Source organism: Mesoplodon mirus (assembly GCF_964341445.2).
Source record: "Mesoplodon mirus genome assembly, chromosome: 12".
Lineage (NCBI taxonomy): Eukaryota > Metazoa > Chordata > Mammalia > Artiodactyla > Ziphiidae > Mesoplodon > Mesoplodon mirus.
The window spans coordinates 5902527-5916849 of NC_138988.1; the positions used below are offsets into that span (position 1 = coordinate 5902527).

At 51.7% G+C, this 14323-nt stretch overlaps 1 protein-coding gene across 3 annotated transcripts in view; it reads left to right on the forward strand.

The window, feature by feature from the left end:
* Positions 1 to 14323, forward strand: part of VGLL4 (vestigial like family member 4) — a 155100-nt gene that overhangs the window by 132120 nt on the left and 8657 nt on the right. The window contains exon 3 of one of the 3 annotated variants that reach the window (XM_082638761.1): positions 1767 to 1865. The exons of the other annotated variants lie outside the window; for them this stretch is intronic. Coding sequence (XP_082494887.1) covers positions 1767 to 1865 — 99 coding nt within the window. The remainder of the gene's footprint in view (positions 1 to 1766; positions 1866 to 14323) is intronic. 3 annotated transcript variants of the gene reach the window in all.

Sequence of the window (14323 nt, forward strand, 5' to 3'; positions counted from 1 at the left end):
TTTTGTGACTGCTTATATCTTCTTTTTAAAAAAATTTAGGGCATTCATCTTCTTTCTATTGCTGTGTTATAACTCTGCTTATTAAGGACCCTCCATCAGATGAGTTAGGAAAATAACCACTTTCCTAATTTGTTATTTGCTTTTCAACTTTACTGTGTTTTTGAAATACAGATTTTTTTTAAATTTGGAAGTGGTCGAATCATTAAACCTTTTCTTTAATGGAAAAGGCTTCTAAAGTGTACTAGAAAGGAGCGAAATGTGCTGCCTAGTACCTTGGGACACATGTCTAGGCTGTGTGTGTTGACGGTGGGATAATTGTATGTGCTTAATACATGTTAGTTATGCAATGAAGAGATGTATATTGTGTGTCCGTTGCTTCATTCGTCCACTTATCTGGCACTTCCCGGGTGCCTGCTTCTCTGGCGACATTGGGTGGGGGGATGAGGGTGGGCGTGGAGGAGCCCTCCCGGGCCTGAGGAAGTTTTGGGGGCGGCGATGTGCAGGGCAGAGCCCCAGGAACAGGGGCCCTGCCACCCCCCACCCCCGCCAGCGTTTCTGGATTGTCTGTTTGTTCTCCCCTCCCCGTTCTAGGACATTTTCCACCGTTGCACTGAGCATCCTGAGTGAACAGAGGGCTTTGGGTGTTTATTTTAATGGTCTCTTGTTGGGTCCCATCAGCAAGCTCTGAAATCAAACGTTTCAATTCTGGTTTTATTTAACCATTTTACCAGATGTTTCCTGTGGTTTGATAGATGTACCATTTACTTGAAAGTTACACTCCTGAGAGTTTGAATGTTATGGACACCGTTGCTATAGACAATGATTCGGTCAGGGCAGGATCTGGGAGACAACTTTCGCATCATTTTGGGGTTGAAGATGTGATTTCCCCCAGAACAGTAATGCCGTCTTCATCATCAACTTTTATCTTCTCTGTTACTGTTCTGATCTCTGGTTTATAAGAGACTGTAACCGGTTGCTCGGAAGTTATTCCCCTAAACACCACTGTGTCGCCGCGGCTAGTACTTTCTGAAAGCAGCTGGACCCAGTACATCTAGGTTTTGTCTGTAAAACTCACCTGGGTCGAAAAGAACTCAGGTAGCGGGCAGGGGAAAGTTCGAACTGGCCAGAAATGGGACTGAGGCTGGCTCCTGAGGACTCCTTGATGCTGGGCGGGGTGAGAAAGCTGCAGACGTGGCATCTTTTGCACCCAACCCAGGCCTGCGGAGACAGACCCGGGACCGCGGTGGCACCTTTACTGTCCCCAGCTCTCTGCGGCCTGAGCCCCCGCAGAGCGGAGCCTCTCAGCCAGGCTTCTGCCGACGGGAGGAAAGCAGGAGGAAGTCGCTCCCTACCAGGCACGAGGGAACCTGGGGCATTTCGACCCTCCTGCCCTGGGGGGCGCGGGGGCAGGGGCGGGGGACCGTGCGGGGCGGCGCTGCTCCTCCTCGCCCCCCCCCACCAGCAGCCCGCCGGCCTCTCTGGGTTCTGCTGGGCCTCGTTTTAGAGAGTTTTATAAAAGCCTGATGTTCTGGCAGACGGGGAGACAAAGAAAGAGGAAATGGCATGCTGTCCTCCTGACAGCGGATCCCTTTTCTCACGGACTGGGACCGTAACGATGCGTGTCGCCTTCTGGCAGGAAAGCCTCTGTGAACGAACCTCGGCCCGGCCCGGGCCCCGAGCCTGGCCCTCGCGCGCGGGCGGCGGCCCTCACCTTGCCGCCTCCCCCGGCGGGGACTTTTATTCTGACGAGCCTCCCGCCCATCCAGTTTTGCGCCTGGACCGCCTGCCAAGTTTGGGAGGCCCAAGGCTTTCTTGTGGGAGGACGCTGGGCTGTCTTCATGCTCTTTGGCAATGATTAAAGTGAGGTTAGTACCAAAAACCCTTTCATTTTATTCCCTTATCCTTGCTTTTGCAAACCAGATGGCAACCCTGTATTTTCAGCTGTAATTAATTTAAACTCTGCGGCAGCAAGGCTGGGAGAGGCGGCAACTGCCTGTGCTCAGAAGGGCAGCAGTGACTTTCCTGCTCATCTCTCTTCCCTCACCAGGCGGCCCCTTGTCCCAATCAGATCCCCGTCGTATCCGGTTTCTTCTGAGAGGGGCCTGGAGAGAGAGGGCTCTTAAAGGGGCCGCAGCCCCGCCGCTGTGAGCCCAGGGGTTAACGCAAATGGGTAATTGTTGCCTTAAGGGGGTGGAAGCGGCCAGGTTCCAGGTGACCGCTGACCTGCTGCTGCCGGGCCGGGCCATCACTTGACCCACTGCAGACAGTGATGCATAGTTGGAGAGGCTGCAGCTTCGGGGAGGACAGGGTGCTTTTTCTTCCCACTCAGTTCAGCCGCCAGGATCGCCTCCAGAAGGGGGTATGTTTTACGTTGAACATTGATTCTTAAAGAAAATGACAAGGCAAATAAAAGCACTTGGGCACAATTGAAGTCTGGAGGTTCCGACCTCAGCCATGTGACCACTGCCCTCCGTGGAGAGGGTGCTGGAGGCCCTCCTCTGTGAGTTGCTTTAGGGCACAGGACCCACTGGAGAGGAGGCCCCTCCACAGGCCTCAGGACATGGGGCTCTTGTCCCATCTCTCGGGAACTTGCCACGTAACTCGGCGAGCAGCCTCCTCCCTCCTGGCCCTGACAGGAAGCTGAGGTTCAGATGCAGACTGAGAGGTCGCCGGCCTGGGAGCCGGTGCCCAGGCGCCCTCACCTGTCCGCAGGGCAGGCCATTTGAGGAACACACTTGCGGGGCAGCGAGGAGGGGCTGCAGATTGAGGCAGATCTGTTAACAATGACATGTGTGCGGGACACTGTAGAACTGTACGCTGATGTCACACAAATGGTAGCTATTACTGTTCTTCACACTAGCCATCCTTAGACGGCTTGAAGTCATTTTTAAAGGCCCATAGTGAGAAATGAGAACCGCAAATGTGTAGCCTGTGAGTCTCCAAATGCTCCCCGGCGCTGACCACACCCCTGACTGCAGTCCCCCAGTGTGTGCCTGGAGCTGCAGGGTTGGGTGAGCTGGTGTTGGGTGGTGTTTGTTTATTTACCTTTTTACGTCAAACGCTTACATTATTCTTCAGCATTTCTCTCATGAACCACTTGGACTGTGTTTACAGAGACTTGCGTTTGTGTTGTTGTGAGCCAGACCTGTCCTTTTGGAAACCTATCATTTTTCTCTAGTAGAGAGGGCCATTGACTACCAATGATTTGTCAGAACGCCTAAGGACTGAGAATTAAACACAGAATTACCATCTGATCCAGCAAGTCCACACATGAGTATAGACCCACAAGAAGTGAAGGCAGGGACCTGAAACCGGTATCTGTACACCTGCCCGTGTTCACAGCAGCATGATTCATGGCAGCTGGAAGGTGGGAGCAACCCAGTGCCCGTCAAGGAATGAATAGATCCACACCATGGAATATTATTCAGCCTTAAAAAAGGAACGCGCGGTTCTGGCACCTGCCACCGTGTGGATGAACCTTGAAGACGTTATGCAAAGTGAAATGCGCCAGTCACAAAAGCACAAAGAGTGTGTGATTCTTCTTGAGTGAGTGTCACATTCGTAGAAGCAGTGAAGAGAATGTGGTTGCCAGGTGATGAGGGAGGGAGAACGGGGAGTTCATATTTAATGGGTACAGAGTTTCACTTCGGAAAGATGAAAAATTTCTTGATAATGGGTTGTGGAGATGGCTGCATGACAGTGTGAATGTGTTTAATGCCTCTGAGCTGCATATTTTCAAATGACTAAAATGGTAAATTTTATGTGTATTTTGCCAGAGTTTTTAAAAAAGATTTAAAAACCTTCCAAAGACTAATGATTAACTTTGGTTCAATTGAATAAACAATAACGAATCTATTATGTGTTCAGCCTTTGTATTCCGTGCTCGGCTGGGATGAACGGTGTGTCAAGAGGGGGTAAGAACTTGAAGGACAGACGTTCAGCTCTCAGGATGTGACATTTGGGGCCTCATGGTGGGGAGTGGCAATGTGAGGACTCTGGGGCGTGGTCATTTTAATTTAAAGGGTGGTTGGGAGTCACCGTTGCCATTTGGTGTGGGAGGTCCTTGTGAAAAGGAAAGGGGTGCATCCCTTGAGGTATTTGGGGGTGGCAGTCCTGGATTCCCCGAAGACATTTTTAGAATCATCCACTCAGGAGTTTGCGGGGGAGATGCCATTTCAGTGTTGAACAGTCATGAGGTTCCCCTGGGTTCCTTTTCCAGGTCCCAGGTTTGGGATTCAATATGATTTTAATAGCCAGATGTTAGTGACGCTACAGTAAAACTAAGCAGACACTATAGGGAAAGTCAGTTCTGAATTCTCTGAAGAGTTTGAAAATAAGAAGATTTGTTAAGAAATGCATTTTTGTAACTTGGAAAATGAAGTAAGCCATCAGTATTGGCTTTTTTAGATCCCTTGGGAACTTTGCTTCAAGAACAGAGATTGGTTGGTAATTTGCCTATCAGTTGCCAATACATTAGTAGCCTTTCTAAGCACCGGAGAGTCCTCGAAATAACCTTTAAGAAATTCAGATCATGTTCTTACCCTGTAATCTAAGTAAAGAGAAACAATGGCTTAGCTAACCTCTTCCTCTAGTTTTCGAAAAGATGGAGTTCAACCCAGACCACACAGATGCTCAGAGGGAATTAATGCCGTACATAATGTGCTCTCAGATGCAAGGTCCTGAAGGCCCTGTAATAATGATAATTTTATTACTAATAATCATAATAACTAATAATTTAATAGTAACTGTAGTAACTATTTTAAAGAATATTTGGTAGATGCCTCAGTATCTCTATTAAATGAATATTTAATCACTTTATATACTCAATACTTAAATTCTCAAACTTTTTAGTATAGTTTTATAGTAATTTAATTCAATAAGTAATTTAATTTTGCCTGCAAAGTTTCTGATGTCAGTCAGGGTAGGTGGGTGGTTTTAAAAGAAAAACTGTCTTTCTAATTTTTGTTTAGTGTAGAATGAATATGTTGAATTAGAGCTTATCCTCTATTGTCAAGAAGTCCACGGCTCCAAAATATGCAAACAGCTCATGCAGCTCTGTATCAAAAAAAACCAAAACAACCCAATCAAAAAATGGGCAGAAGATCTAAATAGACATTTCTCCAAAGAAGACATACAGATAGATGGCGAAAAAGCACATGAAAAGATGCTCAACATCACTAATTATCAGAGAAATGCAAATCAAAACTATAGTGAGGTATCACCTCGCATCATTCAGAATGGCCGTCATCAAAAAGTCTAAAACCGAATGCTGGAGAGGGTGTGGAGAAAAGGGAACCCTCCTACACTGTTGGTGGGAATGTAATTTGGTAACAGCCACTGTGGAAAACAAGATGGAGATTCCTTAAAAAACTAAAAATAGAACTACCCTATGATCCAGCAATCCCACTCCTGGGCATGTAGCTGGAGAAAACCATAATTCAAAAAGACACATGCACCCCAACGTTGATTGCAGCACTGTTTACAATCACCAAGATATGGAAGCAACCAAAATATCCATCAACAGATGAATGGATAAAGGAGATGTGTACAATGGAATATTACTCAGCCATAAAAAGAACGAAATAATGCCATCTGCAGCAACATGGATGGACCTAGAGATGATCATACTAAGTGAAGTAAGTCAGAGAAAGACAAATATATGATATCACTCATATGTGGAATCTAATTTTTAAAAAATTGATACCAATGAACTTATTTACAAAACAGAAACAGACTTACAGATATCAAAAACAAACTTATGGTTACCAAAGGGGAAACATGGGTGGGGGGGAGGGATAAATTAGGAGCTTAGGATGAACACACACAGACTAATATATATAAGATAGGTAACCAACAAGGACCTACTGTACCGCACAGGGAATGCTACTCAATATTCTGCGATAACCTATATATATGTTTAACTGAATCACTTTGCCGTATACGTGAAACTAACACAACATTGTAAATCAACTATACTGCGATAAAATTAAAAAAATAAAGAAGTCCACAGAATAATTTGGAACTGGTCACTGCCACCATCGGGGCTGGACGCTGGGAAGGTACTTGCATTCAGGTGTAGGAAGGCGACTGTGTGGGTATGTGAAGGGCAGGAGGGAATTGCAGCAAACCAAAGAGCACAGGGAGGAAATGTGCGGCATGACAGGCATTCGCCTGTGATGCAGACGTGTGCAGTAACTCATTTATCTCTCTCTCTGGCCAATACGGGGTCACAAGTATAGCTGAATTAGGAGGATTTTAGGAGACTACACGTTACTGTGGGACCCGGCTGCTGGCAGAACTGTTGTGTCTTGGGTCGTGCTGTTCCGGGTGGAGTCCCAGTTGACTACAGGTCTCACAGTCATCCTGATTTCGATACTCTATTCTGTTGACCTTGGTTCTTACTAGACCTTCTGCACTGACTTTTGGTTTAAAATGTGCTACGTAAATTGAAGGGAGTTATCTTTTCTTGTGTGCTCTGTTCTTTAGATTTCCTCTGGAGTATTATACATAGTTCTGGGTACCACACTTAAAGATGGATGTTACTTTGGAGAGTGCGTGGAGGTGGATGACGGGATGGTAAGGTGTTAGGATGGTATGAGGGTCATTGGGAAGGGTGTGAGAAGCAGCCGCAGGGCGTCATGTGAGCACGCTGCTGTTCGCACCCCTCTCTGGGGTTCACAGCCGTCCCAGCACGAAGCTCTCTTCCTCTGAGTAGGACAAAGCGTCCACTCTCTTCCCTAAACAGTGTGTAATGCCTTCCAGCGATTTGTCACAGAATGTGGAGCAAAAGCTAAGAGTGAGCCTTCCGAAGAACTTGAATGGAATCAGAAAGCGGGCCGGCCCCCACCCAGAAGAAGGGAGCAGAAATGACCCTGGAGGTGTTTGCAGACCACCCCTTCCTGGTGGCCTTGCGGGGGCTGGGATTGCTTCTCCAGTGACCCTTGGGCCCGATGCTGCCCTGGAGCCTCATGGGTTCCTGTCTTATTCAGACCCGTTGGTGCTGCTTTTTCCTAAGAATCCGTTTGCTTTTTGGTTGATTCATTCATGAATTAGATACTGTGTGTCCGGCACTGTTCTCCACGCTGACTCGTGGGGGCTTGGGAGCAGGGCAGGAGGTCCATGGGTCTCAATGCAGGCATGTCTAGAAGGGCCACCGTGTCTCCCTGCTGAGTCCCGGGCTGGCGGATGGCTCGGAAGCGGAGTGCGCCTGTCTTCCTCCTGCCTGAGCAGCTGGTTCCACGTTCCGCATTTCTAGCATAAGGAAGGCTTTGTCAGGAGATCTTAGAATCGGGCTGAGGGCTGTGTGTTGGTGCGGGGAGCTGCCGCCTTGACCCCAGCAAAGCTCCTGCAGACACCGTCCACTTAAAAGCCGCTCTGGGACTTCCCTGGTGGCGCAGTGGTTAAGAATCCGCCTGCCAACGCAGGGGACACGGGTTCGAGCCCTGGTCCGGGAAGATCCCACATGCCGCGGAGTAACTAAGCCCGTGCGTCACAACTACTGAGCCTGCGCTGTCAAGCCCGCGGGCCACAACTACTGAAACCCACACACCTAGAGCCTGTGCTCCGCAACAAGAGAAGCCACCGCAATGAGAAGTCCACACACCGCAACGAAGACCCAACGCAGCCAAAAAAAATTAAAATATAAATAAATACATTTATTTTTTAAAAAAAAGCCACTCTCTTAGCGTCACCCCTCTCTCCCTCACCCAGCCGTCCCAAGTGGTTGGATAGCCAAGCAGTGCCGCAGTGACACCTCTGCTGCTGTGCAGCGGGACAGACGAGCTGCCCCCGGTTTGTGTGCGTTGCAGACACTGTAGCTGTTGTGCAGAAGGAGGGACATGATGTTTCTGTCCCTCCCCTGGTGCAAGGACTTCGATGCCAAAAACAGGAAAGTGGTTGTATTATTTATTTTTATTTATTTATTTTTTTTTGCGGTACGCGGGCCTCTCACTGTTGTGGCCTCTCCCGCTGCGGAGCACAGGCTCCGGATGCGCAGGCTCAGCGGCCATGGCTCACGGGCCCAGCCGCTCCGCGGCATATGGGATCCTCCCGGATCGGGGCACGAACCCGCGTCCCCTGCATCTGCAGGCGGATTCTCAACCACTGCGCCACCAGGGAAGCCCCAGACGGGTTTCTAACTACAAGTTTTAAAATATCTTGTGTCTTAAGGCTTACGTGTCGGTTGTTTAGAACCTTTACGGAAGTGGCCGCCATGGGCCCAGGTGACGGCTGTTGGGTGTCCTGGGTGCCCTGGGTCTCCACGCGGGTCTGCGCAGTGACTGTGCCCGAGGGAAGAGAGACCTACCATCTGGGGGACGGAGCAAGGCAGGAGGAGCAGCCACGAAACGTCCCCTGGGGCTGGTCCCCTGGAGGGTCCCCTGGGGCTGGCTCCCTGGAGGCCAGTGCAGCCACGGCGACTCAGGGCTGGAGACTGTGGAGCTGTGGGCGGTGCTCTCTCAGTGCCGCTCGGTCTTGAGGGCGGCGACTGGAGACCCTTGACTCATCTAAAGAGCCAGAGTCCAGTGAGGACGGCCGAAGCCTTCCTCAGATACGCCTGTCCTCTCCCCTACCCAGAGCTGGTCATCCTCCCTTGAGCACCGAACAGTGGGCAGCAGTTGAGGCAGGAGGGGGAGGGCTGGCCTGATGGGAGCCCCCGTCCCGCCCCCGCCGGCCTGTGCACTGGGCGCGCCTCTTCTCGGCTCCGTCTCCCTCCTCCTGCCCTGGGAAGGGTGTGGGCACCCCCGAGGCTGGCGCGGGCTTTGGGGAGAGAAGGCGGGTGTTGGACGCAGCTGGCCCAGGCCTTGGGGTTGGTTATCGACGGGCCCATCCGTGCAGGACTGAGGAGAAGGTCTGCTGGTTCGTTCACTCTCTACCTGCAGTGGTCCTGAGCTGGACGGCTGGGAGGATGGCTTGGCTGATGAGGGTCTGCGGTCCTGTGCGGACCGCACAGGGGCGGGCGGATGCCTTTTCCTGGCTTCCTGAATTGCACTTGGAGGAGCAGTCGGGGGGCAGCTGGCCCTCCAGCTTCTCACCGGCAGGCCTGGCCTCACACACTTTGTCACCTCAGTGCTGATTAAATGTCCTCGTGATGACAGGTATGTGTGACAAGGACACCTCAGGTCCGGTGGATCTTAGGGGCCTCTGAAAATGTCCAGACTAAGCTTCAAAAAAATTGGTGGTGGGGGGGAAGAGATTAATTACAGATAAAGCAGAAAAAACGTGGATGTGGAGAATATCTAAAGAAGTAAAAGCATTGGGGGTAAAAGCCATGGAAACTGTATTAGTTTCTGGGGCTGCCATGACCAAGTGCCACAGACTGGGTGGCTTCAACAGGAGAAATGTATTTCCTCCCAGTTACGGAGGCTGAAGTCTGAGATGGAGCTGAGGGCAGGGTTGCTTCTCTGAGCGCTGTGAGGACGGCTTGTCCCAGGCCTCTCTCTCAGCTTCCGGTGGCCTCGGGCATTCCTTGGCTTATAGATTGCATTCTCCCTACGTCTTCACATCTCACGTCATCTTTTCTTGGTGCATGTCTGTCACTTTGTCCAATTTCCCCTTTTTAGAAGGACACCAGTCATTGGCTGAGGGCCCACCTTAATGCCCTCATCTTAACGTCATTCTCTGCAAAGACCTTGTTTCTAAATAAAAGCACAGGTACTGGGGTTGGGTCTTCAGCCTCTTTTGGGGGCAGGGGACACAATTCAACCCATAAGTGATAAAAGGTGATTGAAGGAAGAAAGTGGACTGGCTAACAAATGTACGAAGAGGCCCTCAGTTGCGCTGGTGCCAGACGTGACTGAGGACGCAGTGGTGGGAGGAGTGCAGTGGACGCCGGGTCCTAAAGGGCTCCGGCAGCACCCGCTGGCCCTGAAGGCGGGGCGCCCTGCAGCCAGAAGCCTTCCCTCCGGAGATGCACCTGAGAGGCACCCAGGTGCAGGAATGTAAACACCGTGGGATTGTTGATAACTAGGAAAACCCGACATGGCCAAACGCCTGTCGGGGCAGCAGTATATGGACAGACTGGTGGATTCTGTGAAGGAAGCCTGTACGGCAGGTGACGAACAGGAATGAACCGGATCTCTAGGCCAGAAACACGTGAGGGGAAAAAGCCCGGCTGTTACGTACATACGGTGATGGGAAAGTAAAATGTGCTGCTCTGATTTACAGATACGTTCGCAGGTGGTCAGAGGACAAAGGCTCAGGTGGGAAGAATCTCCAATCTCCAAATACAAGCCGGCGGGTGTGTCTAGGGGTGAAGACGGGGCGGGGGCCTGGGGGGCCTGAAGGAGGACCGTGCTCTGCAACTTTAAGCCTTCAAGAGGGAAGGAAAGATCTGAAGCAAATAGGATGGTGCGGTTTCATCTGTCAGTTCTGGGTGGTGGGTCCATGGGTCTTTGTAGTTTTCTCTGCATCCCTCTCTCGAGACAGGGAGGTGAAAAGGAGAGGCTTTGGAGCCAGTCAGATATAAATAGAACCCTTGTACTGGGCTAGTTTTGCAACCTTAGACAAGTTACTTAACCTCTCTGGGTCTCAGTGTACACACCTACACGCCGGAGATGCTGATGCTGACTTGGCAGCCTTGTGGTGCATTTAATAAGGTGATAATGATAAGTGCCTTCAGGGAACGGCAGTTGGTGATAATGAAGATAATCCAGGTGAGCAGTTGACTCGGAGGGGTTCCCCAGCCCGTAATGCTCTCTCTTTCTGGGCAGGTCTTTCTGAGGGCAGCGATGCAATGGATGTGCTTCTCCCTGGCACTGCAGGTCACACATGTCATGGGACAGAGCCAGTGAGGAGTGTGTCGCTTAGTTCCGGGTAGTGGGTTTTTGAAATGTGAACTAGCAGAAAGGGGGAGAGTTAGTGGCGGGGGGTGGCATGTTACTCGGGTGGAAAGATGGAGCAGGGATCTGACCAGCCAGCTGCACGGTCCTCCATGCTCAGGTCGGGTTCCCTTGAACCTTGGATGCGGTAGGGCTGTGGCTTTTTTCTTGATTATTAAGTGATGTTAAGCGGTGGCAGGTGTCATATACGACACAGTCTTCCCCCCAGTCAAAGGCAGAGACAGCTGCCCCGTGTCACTGCCGAGCGGGACGTGCTGGGCACTGCAGCAGACAGGCCCCGGTCCCTCTGTGCCTTTGGGATGCTCTGAATGCCAGTATTTCTCAGCTTTTTCCGGCCCATGACACACAGCTCACCACTTTGTACCAGGAGGGCACCTCTGCCTCACCTCCCACCCCCTCCGCATGCCAACGCCTTCCCTCCACACCGCACACCCTGGCGGCGCTGTCTTGCCCCGCCGCTTCCCGTCTGAAATTGGTACCTTGGAGTGATGACACTGACCCAGGATGTCCTGGACACACCCACACACACACACACCCCCGCCTGGTTGGAAAGCAGTGAATTCTCCTGCTCACAAGGAGAAAGGGGGTGATGTGTGAGGTTTGGATGACCTGGGGGACACTTAGAAGCAGGGGAAGGGGAAACAAACGATGGGGAAGGTAGTGAAAGGGAGAAGCTATTTCACAGCTATTTATGGCTGATGTTTAAATGCTCCCTAAATTCTGCATTTTTCAGAAAAAAAAAGTCTTTCCTGCTGGGAATTTCCTCTGAAATTGCCTTAATTCCCTTTCGTTCACCACAGATCCTAACTGGACTTACACATGATATGTGTACTTTAATAGTTCACTTAGGGGCTTCCCTGGTGGCGCAGTGGTTAAGAATCCACCTGCCAATGCAGAGGACAAGGGTTTGAAACCTGGTCTGGGAAGATCCCACATGCCGCGGAGCAATTAAGCCAGTGCGCCACAATTACTGAGCCTGCGCTCTAGAGCCCATGTGCCACAACTACTGAGCCCGTGCGCCACAACTACTGAAGCCTGTGCGCACCTAGAGCCTGTGCTCCGCAGCAAGAGAAGCCACTGCAATGAGAAGCCTGCGCACCGCAACGAAGAGTAGTAGCCCCCGCTCGCCGCAGCTAGAGAAAGCCTGCGCGCAGCGACGAAGACCCAGTGCAGCCAAAAATAAAATAAATGAATTTCTTAAAAAAATAGTTCACTTAGTGAATGGTGGTTAAAACACCCGCTCTGTGCTCAGCCCCGTGCCTTGCAGGGCTGTCCCCTCACGCACGTGCAGGTCCCCACCGTGCCCTCTGGTGCTGCAGTTTGGGGGGTCAGGGAGGGCCTCCTGGAAGCTGGGGTTGGAGGGGTGGGTGATAACGGGGGCCTGCAAGTGAGGATGGCTGAGCGGCTGGGTGTCTGGTTGCCGTCCCGCCTCCACTGCTCAGGCTAAGCGTTTATCATCCTCACCTTGGGCCTCTTTTCTGCGAGACAGGGACGGGGCCATCTACTTGATCCACGTTACAGACCCAGCAACTCAGCAAGTAATGGCAGGGGAGAGACATTTTCTGGTTTTAGTTTTTTAAAATTATTATTATTTTTAATTGTAGTGCATACAGTGTACCATTTTAGCCATTTTTAAGCGTACAGTTCAATGGCATTAAGTATCTTCTCTGAGGAAGCTTTCTAAAATTAAAGATGTTTTAACAACTTTATTGTGATTCGTGTTGGGCCATGAAGGTGAAGCTTTGTTGCCATCCTGTAGGTTCCCAGAGGGCGGAGACGCTTGTGTGAGGGATGCCGAGGCCAGGGAAGCTGGGTGAGTCGGAGGCAGGGCTCGGTCTTCGCCGCGACCCTTGTGGGCCCTGCGCCCGCCTTCCTTGAACCTCCATATACGCCTCGCCCTCGTGCACAGAGGGTGTTGCCACAGACCTTCAGTCCACTCCTGCCGGGGGTGTTCTGCATCCCGTTGGCCGGGACACCCTGTCACCTCAGGGATGTTCCTGTATTACGGGAGCCTGGGCCCGCGTGGGGGACACGGGGGCCGGGCTGGGCCGAGGGGCCTACAGCATGGGGACCCCTGGGGCCCCAGAACATTTCCTCCAAAGCACTAAGTAAAATGCCTCATCCCCACATCCCTCCCCTGTGCTAAGAATTGAGACTCCCCTTGGTTTAGTTAATTGATGTCAGGAGGTAAGGAATTTAGTTGAGGCCCGAGATTGTCAAGTAAGACCTTCCCGAGGGTTTCCTTCAACTCTGAGCCCCGGTTGGTTGAAGGGCCGGAAAACCTCACGCTGATGAGTGTGCAAGTGGATGCACTTTCCTCAGTTTCACTGCCTGGAGTTGAGGCTACTTTTCCCTGGACACTGGGGACATGGCTGGCTTCTCGCCTCAGGGCAGAGCGGCAGCACGTGGCACCCATTTCCCCGACACCATTGTGCTTTTGAGCCCCTTACCGTTTTCTCTGTGGAAACGCCCTCCCCAGGATGAGGATGGGTTCCGGGAGGGGCCGTGGACCGCAAGCCTCCTGTCGTCGGCTGCCCCTCCGTGTCCATCCCCCCACGCGAGCCCTCTGGACTCTTTCCCGAGCAAACGTCGTCTTTAATGAGAACGGAGGCGCCGCGGGGCCCCTCGCAGGCAGGAAGCGTGTGGTTTGGGTCCGGGAGCACATGACGCCCCGGGAAGCAGCGGAGCCCGGGGTATGAGTCACTGGGGGAAGGAAAACAACGTCTGTCTTCAAGCTCCGGGAACCGGGAAAATGAGCTGGAAATCTGAGTAATGTATAATTTTACTAAAATTAACCAGCGAGGTCTTCAGATGGTTTCTGGGTGTTTCCGTGTCTTTTCCGGTCCTTGATGCCTGCTGCGCCCTGCCTGCAGGGGCCCATTCTCCCGTTCGCTCCCTGCGGGTTGACTGGGGACAGTCCCCTCCGCTCCTCGGGCACCGTGCTGCGCTGTGCAGTGTCGCGGTGCTGCGGAGTGTGGGGTGTGAGCACCGGCGCCGCCCGGGCCACTCTCCAGCCTTCTGCCCGCTTCTCCGGGCCTGCGCCCCTCCCGCTGCTGTGGTGGTCACGGGGCAGCTCGTCGCCCCCTGCCCGTGGTCGTGAGCCTATGAGAAGGGCTGTGTCTTCCTCTCTGTAACCGTCAGAAAATAGGGGCTCAGTTAACATTGGTTGAATATCGTGGGGCCTGAACTGGACGGAGGCGCGTTCCGAGTGACGCGTCCAGTCCCTGAGTTTGCAGAGTTCGTGAAGTGACCTCTAGAAACCTCATTTTGGGGGGGGGGTTCCCTGACACAACGACAAACCTCACTGTGTCAGGGAAGCAATTCACATAGCTCATCAAACACTGAATTTTATTCAAATTTAGATGGAAACCTGATGCTGGAGATGACTCTGTGTGACAACGTAGTCTTTTCAGACACTGGTCACCTGTATATTCAGTAATAAGTACCCGTTCAGGGAAAAGCCAGCTTATCTTTGGGTTTGAGGG